General features: G+C 66.8%; 5 protein-coding genes across 29 annotated transcripts in view; 4 read left to right on the top strand and 1 right to left on the bottom strand.

Moving 5' to 3' along the window:
- Window positions 1-7,416, top strand: part of ARHGAP39 (Rho GTPase activating protein 39) — a 96,889-nt gene extending 89,473 nt beyond the window's left edge. For all 8 annotated transcript variants that reach the window (XM_046023797.1, XM_046023791.1, XM_046023807.1 and 5 more), the window contains 5 exons: window positions 2,998-3,071; window positions 4,232-4,431; window positions 5,062-5,153; window positions 5,544-5,713; window positions 5,831-7,416. In XM_046023797.1, the coding sequence (XP_045879753.1) occupies window positions 2,998-3,071; window positions 4,232-4,431; window positions 5,062-5,153; window positions 5,544-5,713; window positions 5,831-6,025 (731 nt within the window). In that variant the 3' untranslated portion in view covers window positions 6,026-7,416. The remainder of the gene's footprint in view (window positions 1-2,997; window positions 3,072-4,231; window positions 4,432-5,061; window positions 5,154-5,543; window positions 5,714-5,830) is intronic.
- Window positions 7,417-7,927: 511 nt separating this feature from the next.
- On the top strand, window positions 7,928-10,532 carry C1H8orf82 (chromosome 1 C8orf82 homolog). The gene is made up of 3 exons (XM_046023893.1): window positions 7,928-8,208; window positions 8,676-8,724; window positions 8,982-10,532. Exons 1-3 carry the CDS (start codon window positions 8,047-8,049, stop codon window positions 9,425-9,427), a joined length of 657 nt encoding a protein of 218 aa, XP_045879849.1. The 5' UTR covers window positions 7,928-8,046; the 3' UTR covers window positions 9,428-10,532.
- Window positions 10,533-10,657: 125 nt separating this feature from the next.
- On the top strand, window positions 10,658-14,578 carry LRRC24 (leucine rich repeat containing 24). 4 transcript variants are annotated; one of them, XM_046023858.1, is made up of 5 exons: window positions 10,658-11,204; window positions 11,799-12,134; window positions 12,299-12,577; window positions 12,740-12,908; window positions 13,559-14,578. In XM_046023858.1, the coding sequence occupies exons 1-5, from the start codon at window positions 11,022-11,024 to the stop codon at window positions 14,485-14,487; spliced, it is 1,896 nt and encodes a 631-aa protein (XP_045879814.1). In that variant the 5' UTR covers window positions 10,658-11,021; the 3' UTR covers window positions 14,488-14,578. The 4 variants fall into 4 exon arrangements, with proteins under 4 accessions (XP_045879814.1, XP_045879822.1, XP_045879840.1 ...); XM_046023866.1 differs by having other exon boundaries at window positions 11,075-11,204; window positions 11,437-12,134; XM_046023884.1 differs by having other exon boundaries at window positions 11,084-11,204; window positions 11,519-12,134.
- A 411-nt stretch (window positions 14,579-14,989) lies between these two features.
- On the bottom strand, window positions 14,990-18,936 carry LRRC14 (leucine rich repeat containing 14). 15 transcript variants are annotated; one of them, XM_046008459.1, is made up of 6 exons: window positions 18,882-18,919; window positions 18,451-18,480; window positions 18,186-18,231; window positions 16,892-17,112; window positions 16,113-16,714; window positions 14,990-16,020 (listed from the first exon to the last, which is right to left on the bottom strand). In XM_046008459.1, the coding sequence occupies exons 3-6, from the start codon at window positions 18,202-18,204 to the stop codon at window positions 15,453-15,455; spliced, it is 1,410 nt and encodes a 469-aa protein (XP_045864415.1). In that variant the 5' UTR covers window positions 18,205-18,231; window positions 18,451-18,480; window positions 18,882-18,919; the 3' UTR covers window positions 14,990-15,452. The 15 variants fall into 15 exon arrangements, with proteins under 15 accessions (XP_045864415.1, XP_045864455.1, XP_045864406.1 ...); XM_046008499.1 differs by lacking the exon at window positions 18,186-18,231 and having other exon boundaries at window positions 18,882-18,934; XM_046008450.1 differs by lacking the exon at window positions 18,882-18,919 and having other exon boundaries at window positions 18,346-18,486.
- On the top strand, window positions 18,253-19,018 carry LOC123948581 (basic proline-rich protein-like; the record flags this gene model as incomplete). Its single annotated transcript, XM_046015792.1, has 2 exons — window positions 18,253-18,922; window positions 19,008-19,018. Coding segments are annotated over 2 exons (681 nt in total), but the record flags the coding sequence as incomplete, so codon positions are not given.
- Between the last annotated feature and the right edge of the window lie 27 nt (window positions 19,019-19,045).

Raw genomic sequence — 19,045 nt, forward strand, 5'->3', positions numbered from 1 at the left:
TGTGCGCCGTGTCTGCACAGCTCTGCTCTCCGGCCTCGGCCGCCTGGCCGCCTTCCTCTAACCGCTTCTGGGCTGGAAGGGGTGTTGGCGGGCGGCACTAACCATCAGGCTTGCGGGCTTCTGGGCCGGCCGGGTGCCGGGGTCGCCGAAGGAGCTTCCGTGGCCGGTGCCTCTTCTCTCTGGTGCTCAAGACAGTCTCCAGCTTGCACCCTGGGCTCTCGGTGGGGAAGGGCATGAGGACAAACTGGGCAAGGCGTGTTGGGAGCACCCGTAGCTGAGCACGTGCGGAGGAAGTGCCGTAGGGCAGGCATCTTCCAGCTCAGGCCACCCTGGGGTGGGCGGTAGAGTCTGGTATTGCTCCCTTGGTGGGAGCCCAGGGATCTCCCAACTCCCCCCACCAGCCGCGCCCTTCCCCTGGGCCCCGGCTCACGACCCACACCCCCATCCCCCTGCCGTCCGAGCTCCAGGGAAGCCATGTTAACACAGGACTGTGCCCTCCCTGCTGTGGTCGCTGGTGATCTCACCGCTGCTGTGTCCGCTTCCCCTCCTGGCCCTGGCGCTTCCTCCAGCCTTGAACACACCTCACTCTCCAAACGTGCCCTACTTTTTGTCCTCAAATACCACTCAGCCTTGACACCCCTTTCTCCAGGGAAGCTGTCTGACTGCCCACTGCCCTCGGCAAGAGTGGGCAGCTGTAGTCCGGGATCCCAGCTGCCCTCAGGCCACACCCGTCTGGAACAGGAGTGGAAGAGGCTCTGGCCTCCTGCTAGAGCCTGTCCGGGAAGTGGGTTGCAGCAGGGAGTGGGCCTGGCCTGGGGCCGAGTGGGACACTGTGGCCCTAGGTAGTGCTGGGGAGTGTCCTGGACACCCCGCCGTGTCCTGGAGCACCAGCAGGTCGTGGCCACAGCCACCAACTTTTCAGGCTCAAGGCCAGGCCGGGCTCAGGGGCACTACGGCCCCAGCCACAGCGGCGTAGCTGGGAGCGCTGCCTGCCAGACTGGGTGTGGGTTTGCCCTGGACAGGCCCGGACAGGTCAGTGGCCCTGACGTGGAGCACCCCGCACCACTGTGGGGGTCTCCCTGAGCTGGCCTTAGGCACTGCACATCCTCCAGGCCCTCAGCAGACATCCCACAGTCAGGCCCAGGAAGCTACACCCGCAGCAGGACAGGGCGCAGGGGAGCTCCTGGGACTCTGGACACGCGGACTCGGTCCTGGTCCACCTGCAGAAGCCAGTACCAGCCGCTGCCATCTGCTGAGCTGTGCACCCGACTCTGAGATCAGCCCTTCATGAGGACGTGTGGTCGGTGTCTTCCCTGTTCCCATCCTACAGGGGAGGAAGCTTAGGCCCCAGAAGGCTGCCTCGTGACCAGGTTCACCAGCCGAGAGGTGGCAGGCCCGGGATCTTCGGATCCCAGGCAGATCGGGGGTCAGGGCGGGCCTCACTCGCCCGAGGGATGGGTAGGCACAGCCCCAGTCTGCGGCCGGCTCCTCGCGGCCAGTGGGCAGCCCACAGCCCCCTTTGCCTTCCAGGTCCCCAGGAACCTGTCGAGGATGGCCAGGTCAGCCTGGGGCAAACTGGTCCCAGGGCCACAGCCTGCGGTGGCCCCGCAGAGGCTGCCGCTGGATACGGCGCCGGGGTCTGCGGCTCCTCCGGGACCTGAACCCGAGTCTCCAGGGAGAACGGGCAGTGTTGGTTTTCACTTGGGTTACTGTAAAAAAAGAATCCCCTCGCCACGCATATTAACAACACTGCTCTGTGATCATCCAGAATGAAAAGACTTGGACGGGCTGAGCCATGGTGTGTTTTTCCCGCTGGGCTCCAAGCACATCCACATGCTCAGACGTCCACGAGAAGCTGCTTCCTTTAAAAGAAGATGGGGTATTTTGATTTGAGACTTGAGTCCAGAGACTTGGCCTCCCTCTGGCTGGCAGGCCCTGGGGCAGGTGGGCCCCGTGGGGGCAGAGCCCTCCGGAGAGGGGCCAGTTCTGAACCCGGGGGGCACTCATTCCAGCCTTTCTGTCTCTGTGGGGCTGTGGGGCCATGGGCTGGATGGCTCCTCTGGGCTTCGCCTGTGTGTGCCTTTGGTCTCTTGGCTGCTGTTCCTTCCCTCCTTTCCCTTCTGGGCCAGGAGCGAGGCCACACGCATTTCGGACCCCGTGTGGGGGCCCCTCCTCCCTTGCCTTGCCCCTCACCCCCCTTTGGCTCCTCTCTCCTTCCCCTCATTTCTGTATCTCGAGAACCTCCCAGCCAAGGTCCCTGGGGTCCTTGCCCTCAGAATGCCACCCTGGCCATTCCCCCATGACCACCAGCCAGAACTTCTGCCGGGACTGAGTTTTAGAAAAGCTCCCTCCTTTGAGAAAGGAGACTAGTCCTCTCCGTGTTGCCTTCAGTCCTTGGGCAGAACCCAAAGGTCTTTCTGTGTTGTGGGCCTCCCAGAGACCCCCAGGCTCAGGATGCGGGCCGTCCCCTCCGTGCTCATCCCCCTTCCACGTGCCCTCCATCCTCTTGGCCTCCCTTTCCCCACCGCCACCCAGGCAGCTCTCGGCTGGGAGGGACGGGGCTCTCTGCAGGCTGAGGCTCCCCAGCACCAGGCCGGGGCACTGGGCGCCTCTGCGCCTGTTGCCTGTGGAAATTACTCCTCTTAGGGACACCCCAGGGCTAGCCTGCTGGGGGAGCAGGGGGTTTGGAGGCCCTGGGGCCCATGGCCTGCCCTTCCTGGTGGTGGGGACATGTGGGTGGGTTGGTGGGGGAGTTCCTTCCCAAGCCTGGCTCCCCGAGGTGAGGGAAGTGCCCCTTGCCTGTCCGTGGGGGTTTCAGCTCTGAAGGACTTAGCCCAGGAACGTGAGCACCCCTCGTCCCCAGGCAGGTGATAGGAGTGGGCCAGGCGGGCCAGGCCCTCAGGGCTCTTGCTGGAGCCGCCTGTCCTCCCCCTCCTGCTGCCACTTCTCGAGGTCCCTGCGTCACACGCCAGCCAACCAGCACCCGTTCTCTTCCAGGGGTGGCGATAAGCACATACGCCAAGTACTGTTACCACAAGCTGCAGAAGGCAGCCCTCACTGGGGCCAAGAAGGTACGAGCTTCCCGCAGGATGGCCGGGTGGGGTTGGGCTGGCTGTGCTGCGGACACCTAGAGGGGTCCGGAGGGAGACCTCGGCAGGCAGCCCTCAAAGCCTGAGGAATGCCCTGCCCTCCTCGAGCCCAGCCGGCTGGGGGCGGGGGAGGGCAGCTCATGGTTCAGAAGGTGCTCCCGAGAGCCCACCCGGGCAGGCAGCCAGGGGAGGCAGGGGGCTACACCCGTTCAGGAGCCAGTACAGACGAGGGGCGTGTGGCTGCCCGAGTGAGGGCAACAGGCCTGCCACTGTCGGGCTGCTGCGGTGAGGGGTGAAGGAGGGTCACAGCCCGCGAGTAGGCCAAGAGACGACTCTCGCTGGCGGGGACCCTCCCCCTGGCCGACAGCCCCTGGGCGCCTGGATGGCCAAGCCTGGAACTGCAGGGCAGCCTCTCAAGACCAGCCTGGCCTCCTTCACCCCTGCCCCATCCTCCTGACCAGGAGCCCAGACCCAGCACACGGCTCCTCCCACGCTGGCAGCCAGGGTGGGCCGGGTGGGCAGGTGGTCCTCTCGGACACCCGTTCTGCCCCTGGGCCTGCTCAGTTTTCGCCAGAGCTTGATAGTCGCGTCCGTCCCGCAGCCCCTCAGGAGAACGGGCCGGTCACATCAGATGGCTGGACCTTGTTCCCTGGTCTTAGGGTGTGTGGCTCTTGACCATCTTCCTCTCCGCCCCCCCTCCACTTCAGCCCACCACCCATACCTAAGAAGCCCCTGGGGCCCTCCTTTCCCAGACCTTCCCCCCACTGTCCCAAAGCCTGGCTGCCCCCTCCTCTTCCCCATCCTGATCTGCCAACCTGTCACTGGGAGCTGCATGTCCCCACTCAGGCTATTCCACCCCCGGGATCTCACACGGTCCAGATCAGCCAGCCTGGCCCTCTGTGGCCGCAGGCACTTCTCCAGGAGTCACCTTCCTCCTGGGTGGCCAGTGGGGTTAGAACACTGTAGGTGGCCCAGCAGGGTGCCCCCCCCCCAGTGATTTGGGGACCAGGGCTTAGGGGCACTCCAGCTCTGATCAGGCAGGTGCCCTGAGTTAGCAGGGGTGAGAGGACAAGGCATGGGAGAGGGAAGGCTGGGAGGGGGGCAGCAGGACGCCAGGGCAGAGAGCTGGGCTGTCTTCGCAGGGGCTGAAGAAGCCCAACGTGGAGGAAATCCGGCACGCCAAGAACGCCGTGTTCAGCCCGTCCATGTTTGGCAGCGCCCTGCAGGAGGTCATGAGCATGCAGAAGGAGCGGTACCCGGAGCGGCAGCTGCCCTGGGTACAGACGCGTCTGTCTGAGGAGGTGCTGGCGCTCAACGGCGACCAGACAGAAGGCATCTTCAGGTGCCCCGCATCCTGGGCCCTGGGGGCGGGGGCTTTGGGCATCTCCACCATGTGTCTCTGGCAGGCACTGGGACCGTCGGGCCAACTTCCGTGCCCCAGCCCTGGGTTTGGGGGCCAGGAGACTCGTGCCTCTGCCTGGGAATAGCCAGAGAGCCCCCCCCCCCCCAACACACAAGAGGCCATCATGTGGACGGGGAAGGCACATGATGGAGGCAAGTCAGAGAATCATACCCCCCGCATGGCAGTATGCCTGAACTTGGGAGGGTCAGTTGGGGACTGCGCCTCTGTAAAAATGGCCACCAGGGTCCCAGGGGCACTTGGACAGCAGCCATAGGCAGAGCCTAAGCCGTGAGCCTGGAAAGACACCCAGGAGCCAGGAGATGGTGCTCACCCGTGGGCAGGGTTGGCAGTCCCTGCCGGGTAGGGAGGAGCACAAGGCCTGTGACCTGCTGCCTGGACTCACCTACCCAGGCCCCAAGGGGAGAGCAGGGGAAGCTGAGGCCTGTGGGTTTGAGCCTTAGAAGACCTGCTGGTGAAGGCATCTGCCTGGGGGAGGCCAGCAGAGGCAAGAGGGACAGCTGTCAAGGTGCAGAGAGTCCTCCCTAGTGAGACCCCCCCCCTGCTCCACAGAGTCCCTGGGGACATTGATGAGGTGAACGCCCTGAAGCTGCAGGTCGACCAGTGGAAGGTGCCCACCGGCCTGGAGGATCCCCACGTCCCTGGTGAGCCCCCATCCCCCTGGGAGCAGGAACAGCCCGGTGCAGGTAGCTGGAGCGCTTGGGCTTCCCCTTGTTACCCCGGTGATGCCGAGGTTCCTGGTCTGTAGCCCCTGCCCGTCATACAGTGTCCGTGGGGCCTTGCCCGCCGCCTCCCCTACTCCCTGCATCACCCGGGGTCCATCCGGGTCCTCGGGAGCACCAGCACGGGGGGGGGGGGGGGGGAGGTCTGGGCCTTTCCAGTCTGGCCTGACACCACCACTGCTCACGCCACACGCTGCCCCGGCCCTGGGTCGCCCTCACCCTCCGGCCACTCCCTGGCTCCCGAGCAGCCCAGGGGAGCCCACCCAGCAGTCTGTGCTGAGCGCGCCCCCTCCGCCGCCGCTGTGTCCGCAGCTTCGCTCCTGAAGCTGTGGTACCGGGAGCTGGAGGAGCCCCTGATCCCGCACGAGTTCTACGAGCAGTGCATCGCGCACTACGAGAACCCCGAGGCCGCCGTGGCCGTGGTGCACGCGCTGCCGCGCATCAACCGCCTGGCGCTGTGCTACCTCATCCGCTTCCTTCAGGTACGGCGGCGCGCGCGCACCTGGGACACTCCCCCGGGTGCACTCGGGCACGCGCGCACCCGCCCGGGGCCCGCCTCGCGCCGCGGCCCGACCCACCCCGCTGCCCCCTCTGCGCAGGTGTTCGTGCAGCCCGCCAACGTGGCCGTCACCAAGATGGACGTCAGCAACCTGGCCATGGTGATGGCGCCCAACTGCCTGCGCTGCCGGTCGGACGACCCGCGCGTCATCTTCGAGAACACGCGCAAGGAGATGTCGTTCCTCCGCATGCTCATCCAGCACCTGGACACCAGCTTCATGGAGGGCGTGCTATAGCGCGGGGGCTGAGGACCGAGGGTGGGGACAGAGCCAACGCTCGGGGGCGCCCCGGGCAGGGGAGCACGCGGGGAGGGGGGAGGGAACGCCCTAGCCGCGGAGGCAGCATGCCAGGCTCCGCCCATGCCCGCCCCAGCCCTGGAACCCCCCCACCGCCCTCTCCTCCCACCCAGGCCCTGGGCCTGCGGACGCGGCCCGGCCAGAGGGCCCGTGGGAGGGGCGCCCCTGGGCCCCCTCCCGCCCCTGCCTAATGGCCAGTTCCTTGGGCACCGCCCCGCCCACCGCCGGCCGGTCAGCCCCCAGAAAGTGCCTTCTGTTTCCTGGAGCCAAGCGACACTGCCCCTCCCGGCCGGCCTGAGAGCACACGCCCCCCCCCCCCAGCCATCTCCCACCCCCACCGACACCCCCCCTCCGCCCCTGGGGTGAGCTGCCTCACAGAAAGCTCCTGCGCTCGGCTTGGTCCTGGCCTGGCCCCTGCCCGGTTGCCCGTCTTTCCTCTGCCCGGCACTTCCCGTCGGTCTCCTTCCTGGCCCGTAGCCTCCGACCCACCCCCCCCACCCCGCACCCTGGCACCTGTGGCCTCCATCGTCGAGATTGCACAGGAATTGGGGGTCCCAGGGCACTGGACTGTCCACCGGAGCAGGGCCCTGCAGGCTCTCTCTGGGTGGGGAGGGGCCCCCAAACCAAAGTCCTCTGGGGTGGGGGGCAGGGTTGTTGGGCAGGCATTCTTGGGGCAGGGTGGGGGAGGGGCGAGAGTATTTTTTCTTCGTGTAACTATAAATTCAGATTCTATCCAGCACACCAATCCGCCTGTGTATAAAGATATAGAGGAAAAGATAGAACTAAATTTGCTAATGACATAGTTTTAACCCAAATGCTATTTATCTCTGAGCCGCCCTAGCCTGTCCTCCGTGCAGAGCAAGTTGATATCACTCCTCCATTTTCTTCGCCACTTTCTTGGCTTCGACCAAAAACCAAGCCCTGCCCCATCCCCTTCTGGGACCTGCATTGGAACTGAGGGAAGGAGCCCCAAGCTGGGGAACCAGGGAGCCCCCAGGATTGCCCTTCCTCAAAGCCAGAGCTGGGGGTAGGAGGCACCTAGACTCTCAGTTTGTACATTTTCCATTTTGGAATTTTGAGTTCCAATTGTAAAACTTAATTTCTCCCCAGTTTATATATATATATATATTTTTTAGAGTTGAGTTTTTATTTATTATTAAAAACAAAAAAGCCCAGCCCTGCTGCTGCCCGGGTGTCCCCTGAGGTAGTGTCCTCAGTCGGGTGGTCTCCGGGCCTGGGGTGGACGGCCCAGCCACAGACTCTCGCTCGGACGCATGGACTCTAGAGGTGACGACACTTTGTGTGAATAAAATACATGTGGACACGTGCGAGCCATGGTCACTGCCTGTCGCCTCGCGCTCTCCAGTCGCGGCAGGGGGCTGGGCTGGGGCAGGGCGGCCCATTCCGGCGGCCAGTCTGTTGCTAGTATGGTCACCTGGGTGGACAGGCCCGCGGAGGATGCGGGAACGGAGGGGGGCGTGGGGGTGTGGGCCACGAGCAAGGCTGCTTCTGGGAGTGGGGGAGAGGGGCTGAGCCAGGGAGGAGGCCCAGCTGGGTGTCAGGTCCCCCTGCGCCGTCTGCGGCCACCTGGGCTGTGTGTCGACCCTCAAGTCCCCGCCCGCTTGCGCGGAGAGTGGAAGGTGCCGCGTCCCGCCCCAACCTGCCCTGGTTCCGGCAGAGCGAACGCGCCGCCGCCGGCCAGCCGAGCCGGCCTTCCGCGGGGCACCTCGTCCCGGCGCCGGCCGCCAGCCCCCGCGGGCGGAGGGACGGAGCCTGCGTTCCCGCCGGCGCCCCGCAGCCTGGCGGTCCCGTCCGGCAACCCTTCCCCGGCGGGACTGCAGGGCGGGCGCCCCGCGCTCGTCCCCGGAACCCGAAGTGTGCGGCCGCGGTCTCCGGGGGATGCGTGTTCCCGCAGCGCCGGCCCCGCGTGACCGACCCGCCGCTTCCGGCGCGGGAGGAAGATGTGGCGGGCGTGCGGGGCGCTCCGGAGCGGCGCCCGGGCCTTGGCGCGCCCCCCGGGGACTCGGGCCTGCGGTGGGGGCGGGGACACCTCCTACACGCAGGGCCAGGCCCCGGAGCCCCGGACGCGAGAGTATTTTTATTACGTGGACCATCAGGGCCAGGTGGGCCGGGAGCGGGGCCCGCGGGGGCGGGGGTCCCCGAGCTTAGTAAGCAGGACTGCCCGGCCGGGTCGGGAGCTGCAGACGGGGGCGCCCGGCCTCCGCCGCCGCCCGGTCCGGCCCCTCCCGCGGGTCCCCTGCCCCGGGGCCGCGCCGCCTGACCTGCAAGCCCTGGCTGGGACACCAGCCTGTCGGGAGGAGCACGTCGGGGAGCCTCCGCACACCTGATGAACTTGAGGAAGGGAGAGGCGCGGGCAAAGCGCGGCCGGCGTGCGGGGTGGACGCGGGGATGTTGGTGCGGGCCCCGGGTTTACTTTCCACTCGCCTCTCGGCACACGCTGTGCACAGACGAGCAAGGGAGGCGGACCCTAGCCCCGGCGCGGGCCTGCCCAAGGCCTCCCCGCCCGGGGGCGGCTCTGACCGGCTCCCGGCGGGGACTCATGGGCCATGGCCTGCCGCTCTGTCCGCAGCTTTTCCTGGATGACTCCAAGATGAAGAACTTCATCACCTGCTTCAAAGGTACTGCTGCACCCTCTTCCCCACCTCCCGGTCCCTTCGGCCAGGCCCTGGCGCGCTCTGCTCCCCGGCCTCCCCACTGGCCCACTGGCCCGCCCAAGCCGAGCGCTGGGCATCCCGCGCCCGCGAGCCCTGCTGTCTAGACCGAGGCCAAGTGCGTACCGACAAGCGGTGCCAGCCGCTGGCGTTGCCCAGGACGAGCCGCGTGCCCGGGGGAGCAGAGCCCCGCGTGGTAAGCAGCCGTGCCCCTTCGCCTCCAGACCCGCAGTTCCTGGTCACCTTCTTCTCCCGCCTGAGACCCAACCGCAGCGGTCGCTACGAGACCTCCTTCCCCTTCCTCTCGCCCTGCGGCAGGGAGCGCAACTTCCTGCGCTGCGAAGACCGGCCGGTGGTCTTCACGCACCTGCTGGCCTCGGGCCCCGGGGCCCCGCGTCTCTCCTACTGCGGCGGCGGCGAGGCCCTGGCCGTGCCCTTCGAGCCGGCGCGTCTGCTGCCCCTGGCCGCCAATGGGCGCCTCTACCACCCGGCGCCGGCGCGGGCGGGCGGCGTGGGCCTGGTGCGCTCCGCCCTGGCCTTCGAGCTCAGCGCCTGCTTCGAGTATCCGCCCGGCGCGGCCGCGCTGCCCTCACACGTGCGCTGGCAAGGCCGCCGCCTCGCCCTCACCATGGACCTGGCCCCGCTGCTGCTCGCCACCCCGCCGCCCTGAGCCGCCCGCTGGAGCGCGAGCGGCCGCCGGCGCCCCTGGCCGCCCCCCCGCCCCCCTCCTCGCGGGTCCCGGCCGCGCATCGCTGCGCACGCGCACCCGGAGAGCGCGCCGGCCGAATGCGCGTGCGCGGCAGAGGTGCACCGCGGCCCCGGTCCGCTCGGCGCTGTCCGAGGTGCTGCTGCGGCGTCCGGAGCCTCGACCGCGAGGAAGGGCGGGGTCGCGGGCCCTTCTGCTCCCTCCCCGCACCTCGGGCCCGGGGCGTCCTTTCATTTGATTTGACCCTCGCTCGCGGGGGGGACGCCGGGCCGGAGGCGCGGGGGCTCCAGTGCGCGTGCGCGAGCGGCGCCCGCCCCCGCCCCCGCCCGGCGCTGCTCGGTGGGCCGGGGCGCCGCGGGCTCGGCGGGGGAGCCGCGCCGCGGGAGCGTCAGGTGAGGGGGTGCCCGACCCGAGGTCAGCGGGCATGGGGGCGGGATCGGGGGCCGTCCCGGCTCTGGGCCCCGCGCGCACCGAGAAGGGGAGGAGACCTGGCGGGGACCACGCCCTGCCCTGAACCGGCCCAGGACAGACCCACGCTGGAGGGGGTGCAGGTGACACCGTGGGGGAATCGAGGCACGCGGCTCGCGCTTCGCGCTGGTCCCGAGGGGGTCGCAGGGATTCCTCGCCCCTCCGGTCCCCGCACGGACGGCGCCCTGGAGACGGTGACAGCCAACGCAGAATCCTGTGTGACGCCCCGCCCCCTGCCCACCGGATTAGAGGGCTGTCCGCTGGGGACGAGGATTTCTGGGCTGGCCTTCCCTGCCCTTCCCGCCGGAGCCCTCTTCCCTGCTCAGGCCGGCCCTTTTATTCCTGTCAGCGTCTGCGGGTGTCCCTGTGAACCGCAGTGCCTTGAGTCCTAAGGAGGAAGCCAAGGAGCTCCTCCACTTGAGAGGACTTGCTGGGGAGGCTGGGTGGGCAAGCCTTGGCCAGCCCATTGGCTCAGGGAACTGGCTCCCGGGAGCCCAAAGTATGCCTTCAGGTCCTTGGGGTTCACACACGTCCCGAGACACCTGGGAACTGCCTCTGCCTGGGCCAAAGCTATATTCCATTAAAACTTTTGCTGTGCCTACCTCATTTCCAGTGACTTTAAATAATCCTGTGTTACAGTTTAGACCAAGATTTGGACAGACACCAAGGCCACTTGGTGCCTTTCCACATGACTCCCTCTTGCTAGCGGGGAGACCTGGTAAACAGGCAGGGGTTCAGAGTGGGACACTGGAGGAGAGGGCTGGAGGCTGATGACAGAACGCCATCAGGGTTGCCATCCCTGGCCTCAGACTAGGGGCTTCTTAGCCCCAGTCCCCACCTTTAAAACTCGACTTCCTGTGCCCAGAACTGGACCCAGGCCTTCCCATCTTTGTAGGATCACAGGTGCATGAGCATAAAGCCCAACATACTATCTTCCTTCACAGTTCAGGAGGTCACTGCTCCCACAGCCCACTGGGGAAACTACCCTAGAAACCCAGGTGGTGGCCAAGGGCCCTCTTTTACGACCCAGCTGTTCCAGAGCCCAAACTCAGAAGCACCTTGCTGGAAGCCAGCAGGGAGAACATAGGCCATGGCTTCTAAACTGACTTTCCTATTCCTATCCCCCAATTCTCCAGCAAGTTCCCTGAGAAATACCCCTAACTCTCTGCAAGCTCTTCCACGCACCATCACCCGCAGGGGGCAGGGCAGCTGTGCTTGCATTTTCCTATGGCTGCTGGCTTCCAGGATCAGTTCTGCCCATGTTACCGTCAAGGTATGTCAGGTGCTCCCAGGGTCAGGGAACACAGCACGAGTTCTAGGGATAAAAGGGCTAGACTTAATGGCTGGGTCAGGGTCTGGTGAAGACAAGGACACTGTCAGGGTGCAGCCTTGGGCCTTTTATGGGGGGCACTTGTTATGGACTCTGCTTTTGGAGGTGTCCTAGAGAAGAGTCCATGTGGACGAGGGGAAAGAGGCCTTCCCAGAGCCCATTCTTGCCCTTTCAGCCTGTGCCTGGGCAACAGGCTTCACCACCTACATGTTCCCAAGCTCGCACCTTGCACCGGCCTCTTGCACCTCGGATTCCAGGAGTGGCCGGTTGCTAGAAAGAAGAGGGAAGCCCGATCCAGACGTGCACACGCACGAGCAGAAAGCCCCCTACAGAGCTGCATGGAGATGGACGGGAAGACAAGGGAGCGAGGCAGGGTCGACTCTCCCCACATGGCCTGTAGTAAGACCAAGAACAGTGGAAATTCCAAATCGAAACCTGAAATTCCAAATTGAAGCCAGATCTTCATGACTGTTTTTGTAAAGGAAAGAAAACATTTTTTTCTTAACCAATTGCTTGAACTGATTTATAACTTTTCAGAAACTATACACAGGGTGTGGGCCTCCATCCATGTCCTTCTCTGGCTCTCAAGTGTTAGGGGCAGGCCTGCGGACCTGTGTTTCAGGAGGCCCATCACATCCGGGGTGGACTATAAGGAAGCCCTTCAGGAGGCTGCAGCTTCGTGGCCCGCGGCCGGTCCCGCGGGAGATGGCCCCGGGGGCGCCCATAATGCTGCTGCTATGGCTGCTGTGGTTCCCTGACCTCCCGCCCAGCGCTGCCGGCTGCCCGGCCGCCTGCCGCTGCTACAGCGCCACGGTGGAGTGCGGCGCCCTGCGGCTGCGCGTCGTCCCACCCGGAATTCCACCCGGGACGCAGGTGGGCACCGCGCGGGGCCACTGAGCCACGGGGCCGAGGTGCCCGCGACACAAAGGGAGGGTGTGTGAGCGTCCCCGAGGGTACTAGAGCGCTCTAGGGAAGAGGGAGACTCCCTCCGCGGGGTAAAGACCCCTCCTCCCTCCCTCCCTCCCTCCGGCCCGCAGACGCTGTTCCTGCAGGACAACAGCATCGCGCGCCTGGAACCGGGCGTACTGGCACCTCTCGCAGCCCTGCGCCGACTCTACCTGCACAATAACAGCCTGCGCGCCCTGGAGCCCGGCGCCTTCCGCGCGCAGCCACGCCTGCTCGAGCTCGCGCTCACCGGCAACCGGCTGCGCGGCTTGCGAGTCGGCGCTTTCGCCGGCCTGGGCCAGCTGCGCGCACTCTACCTGGCTGGTAACCAGCTGGTGCAGCTGTTGGATTTCACCTTCCTGCACCTCCCGGTGAGGGGGTTGGGTGGGCAGGGGCAAGGGTCCTCCCATACCTCCAGTGCCCTGTGCGGCCAGAGTAGTGGGAGGGAGAAAAGTCAACCCAGTCTAGCCTGCCCAGAAGGGAACCTGCCCCCCAGGGCCCCCTCTCCCTGATGATCTGTGTCCTTTCTTCAGCGACTGCAGGAGCTGCACCTGCAGGAAAACAGCATCGAGCTGCTGGAGGACCAGGCCCTAGCGGGGCTCTCCTCCCTGGCCCTGCTGGACCTCAGCAGGAACCAACTGGGCACCATCAGCCGTGAGGTCCTACAGCCCCTGGCCAGCCTGCAAGTCCTTCGCCTCACAGGTACCTCCTGGGGGGAAGGGGCCTCACGCGAAGGTTTATTCCTGGTCACAGTGGTGGCAGCAGGAAAGAAACGGGCCCAAGTGTGGAGCAGGCTTTGGTTTCGGTGGCTCTGAATTGCAGCCCATCCAGGAGCACTCTGGAGGGCCACACCACTGCCCGCACCCGTGCTGGGAGGCTGATGGGAACGTGGGTGCCAGAAGGGGCACAGCTCAGGGAACTTCCCTCAGGAAGACAGCTGAAGTAGAAGTCCCCGGAAGGAGCTGAGGGGCTCGCCCGTGCACACTTGGGGGCTACCAGGGCAGCCAGGCAGGAACGAGAAGGACGACGGTGGGGCTGCCGTTTCCAGACACAGTACCTGAAGACAAGGCTGACAGGGCTTGCGAGGGTTTAGTGCTGTGAGATGTCTGTGTGGACACCAGGGTTCCCCCCAAATGATGGGACTTGTTGCAAGGAGAGGCTTCAGAGAAGTAGAGGCTTTCTTAGAGACCAGAGAAGCGGGGCCTGCATCACAGAACTGAGGAAGGGGGAGGGAAGAGCTTGCCCACAGGCCAAGATGCTTGGGGTCAGGGGCCCCTGTGGGAAGCGGGAAAGGGGCTCCTGTCCTGGCCAGCCACCCCTGAGCTCCCTGCCCACCCCTGCTCTGCCCACAGAGAACCCATGGCGCTGCGACTGTGCCCTGCACTGGCTGGGAGCCTGGATCAAGGAGGGGGGCCAGCGGCTGCTCAGCTCCAGGGACAAGAAGATCATGTGCGCGGAGCCCCCGCGCCTGGCCCTTCAGAGTCTCCTGGACATAGCCGGCAGCAGCCTCATCTGCATCCCGCCCTCCGTCCACGTGGAGCCGCTGGAGGTGACGGCCAGCCTGGGGGAGGACCTGCGCGTGGCCTGCCAGGCTTCCGGCTACCCGCAGCCCCTGGTGACCTGGAGGAAGGTGGCCCAGCCCCGCGAAGGGCAGCCGCGGGCTCAGGTGCGGCCGGAAGGCGGGGCGCCGCGCCCCGGCGGGCCCGGCGCCCCCGACACGGGCAGCGGCATGCTCTTCCTCAGCAACATCACCCTGGCGCACGCCGGCAAGTACGAGTGCGAGGCCTCCAACGCCGGCGGCGCCGCCCGCGTGCCCTTCCAGCTGCTGGTCAACCTGTCGCAGCAGCCGCCGCTGCCGCGCGCGCCCCCGCCGCCCCCGCCCGCCGGCCCCGCCGGCCACGAGCCCCCGCAGGAGGCGGGCAGCATGGCCTTCCGCGCGCTGGGCCTGGCCACGCAGACGGCCGTCGCCGCGGCCATCGCGCTGCTGGCGCTCACGGCGCTGCTGCTGGCCGCCATGATCTGCCGCCGGCGGCGCAAGCGGAAAAAGGCGCCGGGGCCGCCGGGCGAGGGCGCGCTGTTCGTCAACGACTACTCGGACGGGCCCTGCAGCTTCGCGCAGCTCGAGGAGCTCCGCGGCGAGCGAGGCCACGAGATGTTCGTCATCGACCGCTCCAAGCCGCTCTTCGCCGAGGGCCCCGCGGAGGCGGCGGACGGCGCGGCCACCGGGCCGGGCCCGGGCCTCCCGCTGCAGCCGCCCGCCGCCTACGAGATTCACTGCTGAGCCGGGCCGAGGGGGCGGGCGCGTGCTGATGACGCGGGCCGCGCGGGTGGGCCGGCCCCGGGCTCGCCGCGCGCAGGCGCAGTCAGTAAAGGCTGGAAGCTGCGCAGTGTGCGGCGCGCTGTGTGTGGGGACGGGGGGGACGGGGCGGACGCGGGCGGGGGCGCGGACACCTGCCGACCCCAGCTCTGCACACGGGAGGCTCAAGGTGTGGACGGACGGCAGCCAGGGGGGGCCCCCGCACCCCTACCGAGGCGCTCCAGAAGAGACCCCTCCCAGAACCGCCCTCCCCTCTAGCTGCGCGGGGTGCCCGTCAGCCCGCGGCAGGACCTGGGGTCTCCCCGGGGGGGGGGGGGGGGGCGCGACGGGCCGCGGAGAGGCCCGGGCCGGCTGTGAGGCGGGTGGGGTGCCCAGGGAAGGGGAGGCGCGGGCAGCGGACAGGAAGACAGCAGCCAGGTTGGGGATGACGGCAGAGCCCGCGACAAGTCACTCTGACCAATCGGGACAGAAAAAACCACCACAAATTCGAGTTCCAAACACACTGCACGTTGTACCTTAAGGACACCTTCTGGCTCCAAACCCTGCCAGGAGGTCTCCTGGGTGCCAGGGAGACCCAGCGCTCCTTGAAGCAGGTCCGTGTTCCAGCTTCAGCCCCAGGGCAGTGCGCTCTTGGGAAGGGCCTAGAGAGAACACCCTCTGAGAGGACCAGACCACCAAGTGCACCCAAACCAAATCTGGCCGTGCAGGCCTGGAATCCAGCCCTGAAGCCCAGTCCGCCAGTCAGGGGCACGGGCTCAAGACAAACCGCACGGTGCTGCCCAAAGCGAAAGCGCTCACAGAGCCCAGGAGCAAGGAAACTGGAGACCAGTGCCTCGTGTCAGGCCTCCAGCAGGGCTCCAGGGAAGGCTCTGTCTACCTAAGGCAAAGAGGGGTCTCCAGCAGCCCTGAACCCCAGCACGGCCTGGAGGTCATAGGCTGAAGTAGTCTGCGGCCAGGCGCCCATAAATGTCTGTGGTCCAGAGCACGTGCGCACGGCCTGAGGCTAGCAGCAGCTGGTGCAACTCAGCCTCCACGCGCGCAAACTTCTCCTCGTTGATGGAAGCCTCCAGCAGGACAGAAGCCGGCGGCGGCCAGGGCAGGCCTTCGTAGCAGTCCACAGGGAAGGGGTGCACCACCGTGCGTAACTCAGCCTGCACCACTGAATCCCGGAGGAGCTCCTTGAGGCCCGCCATGGACAGCGGGTTGCCGTAGAGGCCGAGGTAGCGGAGGCTGGCGCAGCGCGTCAGCACAGGGAGCGTGGACAGCAGCTGGGTGTCGGCAAGCTGGCACTCGGTCAGCTCCAGGTGCAGCAGCGTGGCCGCAGCCGCCTGCAGTAAGCCCTGAAAAGGCTCTAGTTGGCTGCCAGACAGGTCGTTGCCACTAAGGTCCAGCTTCTTGAGATGGACGGCATGTGGGCTCCGTGCCAGAAAGCGCAGATCCTCAGGTAGCAGAGCACAGAAGGCCAGCTCCAGGCTCTCCAGGGGGCTCTGCAGGGTGCTATGGGGGACACAGGAGGTCACAGACAGGCAGAACCAGGAGCGGGTCTCGGGGAGAGGAGGAAGGGCAGGGCGGTAGTGGGGCCTGCTCACCTGAGCAGCTGGTCCAGCCGTCCCGAGAGGAGAGAGGAGCCCATGCTGAGCTCCCGCAGACAAGTGAAGCGGCCCATCTGGGCCAGGAAGTAACGGAAGTTGTCCTCACCGTCCACAGAGGGCTGCCTGGAGTCCCCGTGTACATAGTGCAGCCGCAGGCTGGCCAGGTGCTGGAAGCGGGCCACATGGGGGATGATAACAGACAGGCCACGGAGACCCAAGTTGTTAAAGCGCAGGTCCACACGGCGCAAGCAGCCCGCGTCCAGTAGCTGCAGCAAAGCCACGGTGTTGCGCATGGGCAGGTCCTCAGCCCGCAGGTCCCGGCAGCAGAGCCGCAGGGGACTGCCCACGCTGCTTCGGAGCGCCTCCCGCAGGAACGCATAGGAGGCCCTGTTCACCCGCAGGTCCACGCGAACCTCCACAGGAAGGGGGGCCTGCCCAGGCTCCACGGTCCCGCCCTGCTGCTGTGCGATGCAGGTGCGGGCCACCGCCGCTGTGCAGTCCCACATGCTCATGGTGCCGGGGTCCTGCTCCACGCCGTCGTCCAGGAGGCCCGTCATGTCCAGCACCCGCAGGGCATGCTTCCTGGGAGCACGGGTAGGCTGAAGCAGGAGACAAGGGAGCAGAACCCACACCCACTCCCAGCCATCTTGGGACAGGAGCAGCATGACTGTTACTGCTCCGAGCTCTTGCAGTAATCTGGAGCCTCACAGGGGACCTCTCCGCACCGCAACGCCGCCCCAGCCCAGGGCCTGAGGGCCCCTAAGGTGAGCTCATACCTGCAGAGAGGCTGTGTGCCAGCCTCGGTCTCTGGGGTGTGGAGCCGGGCCGTCAGCCCCAGGATCACAGCCTGCATGCTCTCCGTGCTGGGGCGTTCCTGCAGCAAGGCCCGGCTGCAGTGGGCACATTCCTGCAGCAGCTGCTGGAAGCTGAGCAGCGGGAAGGGCCACGTGTGCACCAGCTCGCGAAGCACAACAGTCTTCTTGTCCATGAAGGCCACCTTGAACAGCAGGGGGAAGAGCTCTCGAGGCAGCAGGGGCAGGGCCTGGCAGGCAGCTGGCTGGCGCTGGAGCACCTGCCGCGCGCTCAGGAACACAAGCGTGTGCATCGCGCTGGGCCAGGCAGGAAGCCACCTGCAGGGAAGGGCCCTTCAGCGGGGAGGACAGGCCCCAGGCCACCACCCAGCCATGGCCTCCTCCGTCACTGGTAGCGAGCAAGCCCAGCATGGCACTTGGCACAGCGCTAGCACTCAGTGGAGGACTGTGGCACCGAGGAGCAGGCGCTAAGTGCCTAGCAATGGGCGAAGTGGAAACGGGGACAAGGCCACCCCCCCAGGTCCCTCCCTCCAGAAGCATGGGGCCTCTAGGGAAATGCGGTCCTCATGCGGTACAGAAACAGCACGGCAGCAGCGAGGACCAGCTTGCCTGGGCGTGGTTTTCGGGGCTACTGCTCTGCAGGACCTCCCTCCCCGCGACCCGTACTTGAGGCTCCCAAATCACAAAGCTGCTTATCAGAGACTCTCCCTTCCTCAAAAGAAGACTAGAGCTCGGGCCCTTCCCCCACCACACCAGCCGTGGAGGAGGCAGGACACTGTGAGGGGGCTGGAAGCCGCATCTCAATTCACCTCCCCACTCTCCGCCAGCTCTGGCGGGTTGTCCTTGGACAGGAGCGAGAAGCACTGACGCAGCCTAGGAGGCACCAGCAAAGGTGAAAGGGCTGGCACCCAGGGAACGTTGAGTCCAGACAGGCCTGACCCTCAGGTCCTAACTACGACGTCAAGTAGTACCACCAAGCACGGGGACCCCACAGACCCACAGACAGCAAAGCTCACCCACCAAGGTCCTTGTCACCTGTCTTAACATCGCCCTGCCCCCCGGGATCCGCAGTGAGAGACCGAGTCTCAGACCCATGGGACTCAGTAGGCCCCAGACCGAGAGCTGCTCAGACGGGGAGAGACAGCGTGGGATGCGCACCCAGGCTAAGCAGAGGCACACAGGGAACGCCTGGGACTGGGGGGCACCCGACCCCGGCTCTACTGCTGACTTCGGCAGCAGCAACGGTCAGCGGACTTACTGCGCGCCAAGCACCTCATCCTCAAAACCGCTGCCCGGTCCTACCCCTGGGAACAGATTAGAAAACTAGGCTCCACGCCTTGCCAGCCCAAGGTCACAGCCTGGGCGATGAGCCCGGGGCAGGGGAGCAGTCTGGCTCCGGAGGCCCCGCGCTTCCCAACCTCATGCACAACGCGAGTCCTCAGGGCACGGCTCTGGAGGCGCCCGGAACGCCAACCCCCGGCCTTGCGCTGCCTGGAGACAAACGTCGCGAGGACGACTCATACCTCGCTGTGACAGGACCGACCGACCAGCACCTGCCACGAGAGGAAGCGAGAGCAGCCAGTGTGGTCACCGTGGGAGGCGCCTCCGTGCAGGGGCCGCCGCCCCCTCCCGCCCGGCCCGCGCGGCCCGGCGTCTCCCCGAAGACGCCCCCGCCCGGCTCCTCCCGGCCTCGATCCGCGGGAGACCCTCGAGGCGCCGCCCTCCGCCTCCCCGACGCGATCTGCCCCTCGAAGCCGGTGCGTCGCCCCCCGGGGCCCGAGGTCGCTGTGCCCGACGCAGGGCTCCAGGTCCTTCCCCACCCCGCGGACGAACCGCCCGGCTCCCGCTCCCGCCTCCCGGGCGGCGCCGCCCCACGCGCCCGCTTCGTGCAGCCAGGCAGGGCCGGGGGGCGCACGCCGCCCCGCTCCCCCTCCGGCGGGCGGCCCGCGCTCACCGGCCCCACAGCCGCTGCCGCTGCCACCGCCACCGCCACCGGCCCCGCCTCGCCGTCGGCGGCGCCCCGCCCAGCGCCTCCGCGCGCCGCGATGACGTGGCCGCCACCCATTGGCCGCCCCATCAGGGCTCCCCTGATTGGCTGTCCCGGCGGCGGCTGCCGAG

Source organism: Meles meles, chromosome 1, assembly GCF_922984935.1.
Source record: "Meles meles chromosome 1, mMelMel3.1 paternal haplotype, whole genome shotgun sequence".
NCBI classification, from domain to species: Eukaryota; Metazoa; Chordata; class Mammalia; order Carnivora; family Mustelidae; genus Meles; species Meles meles.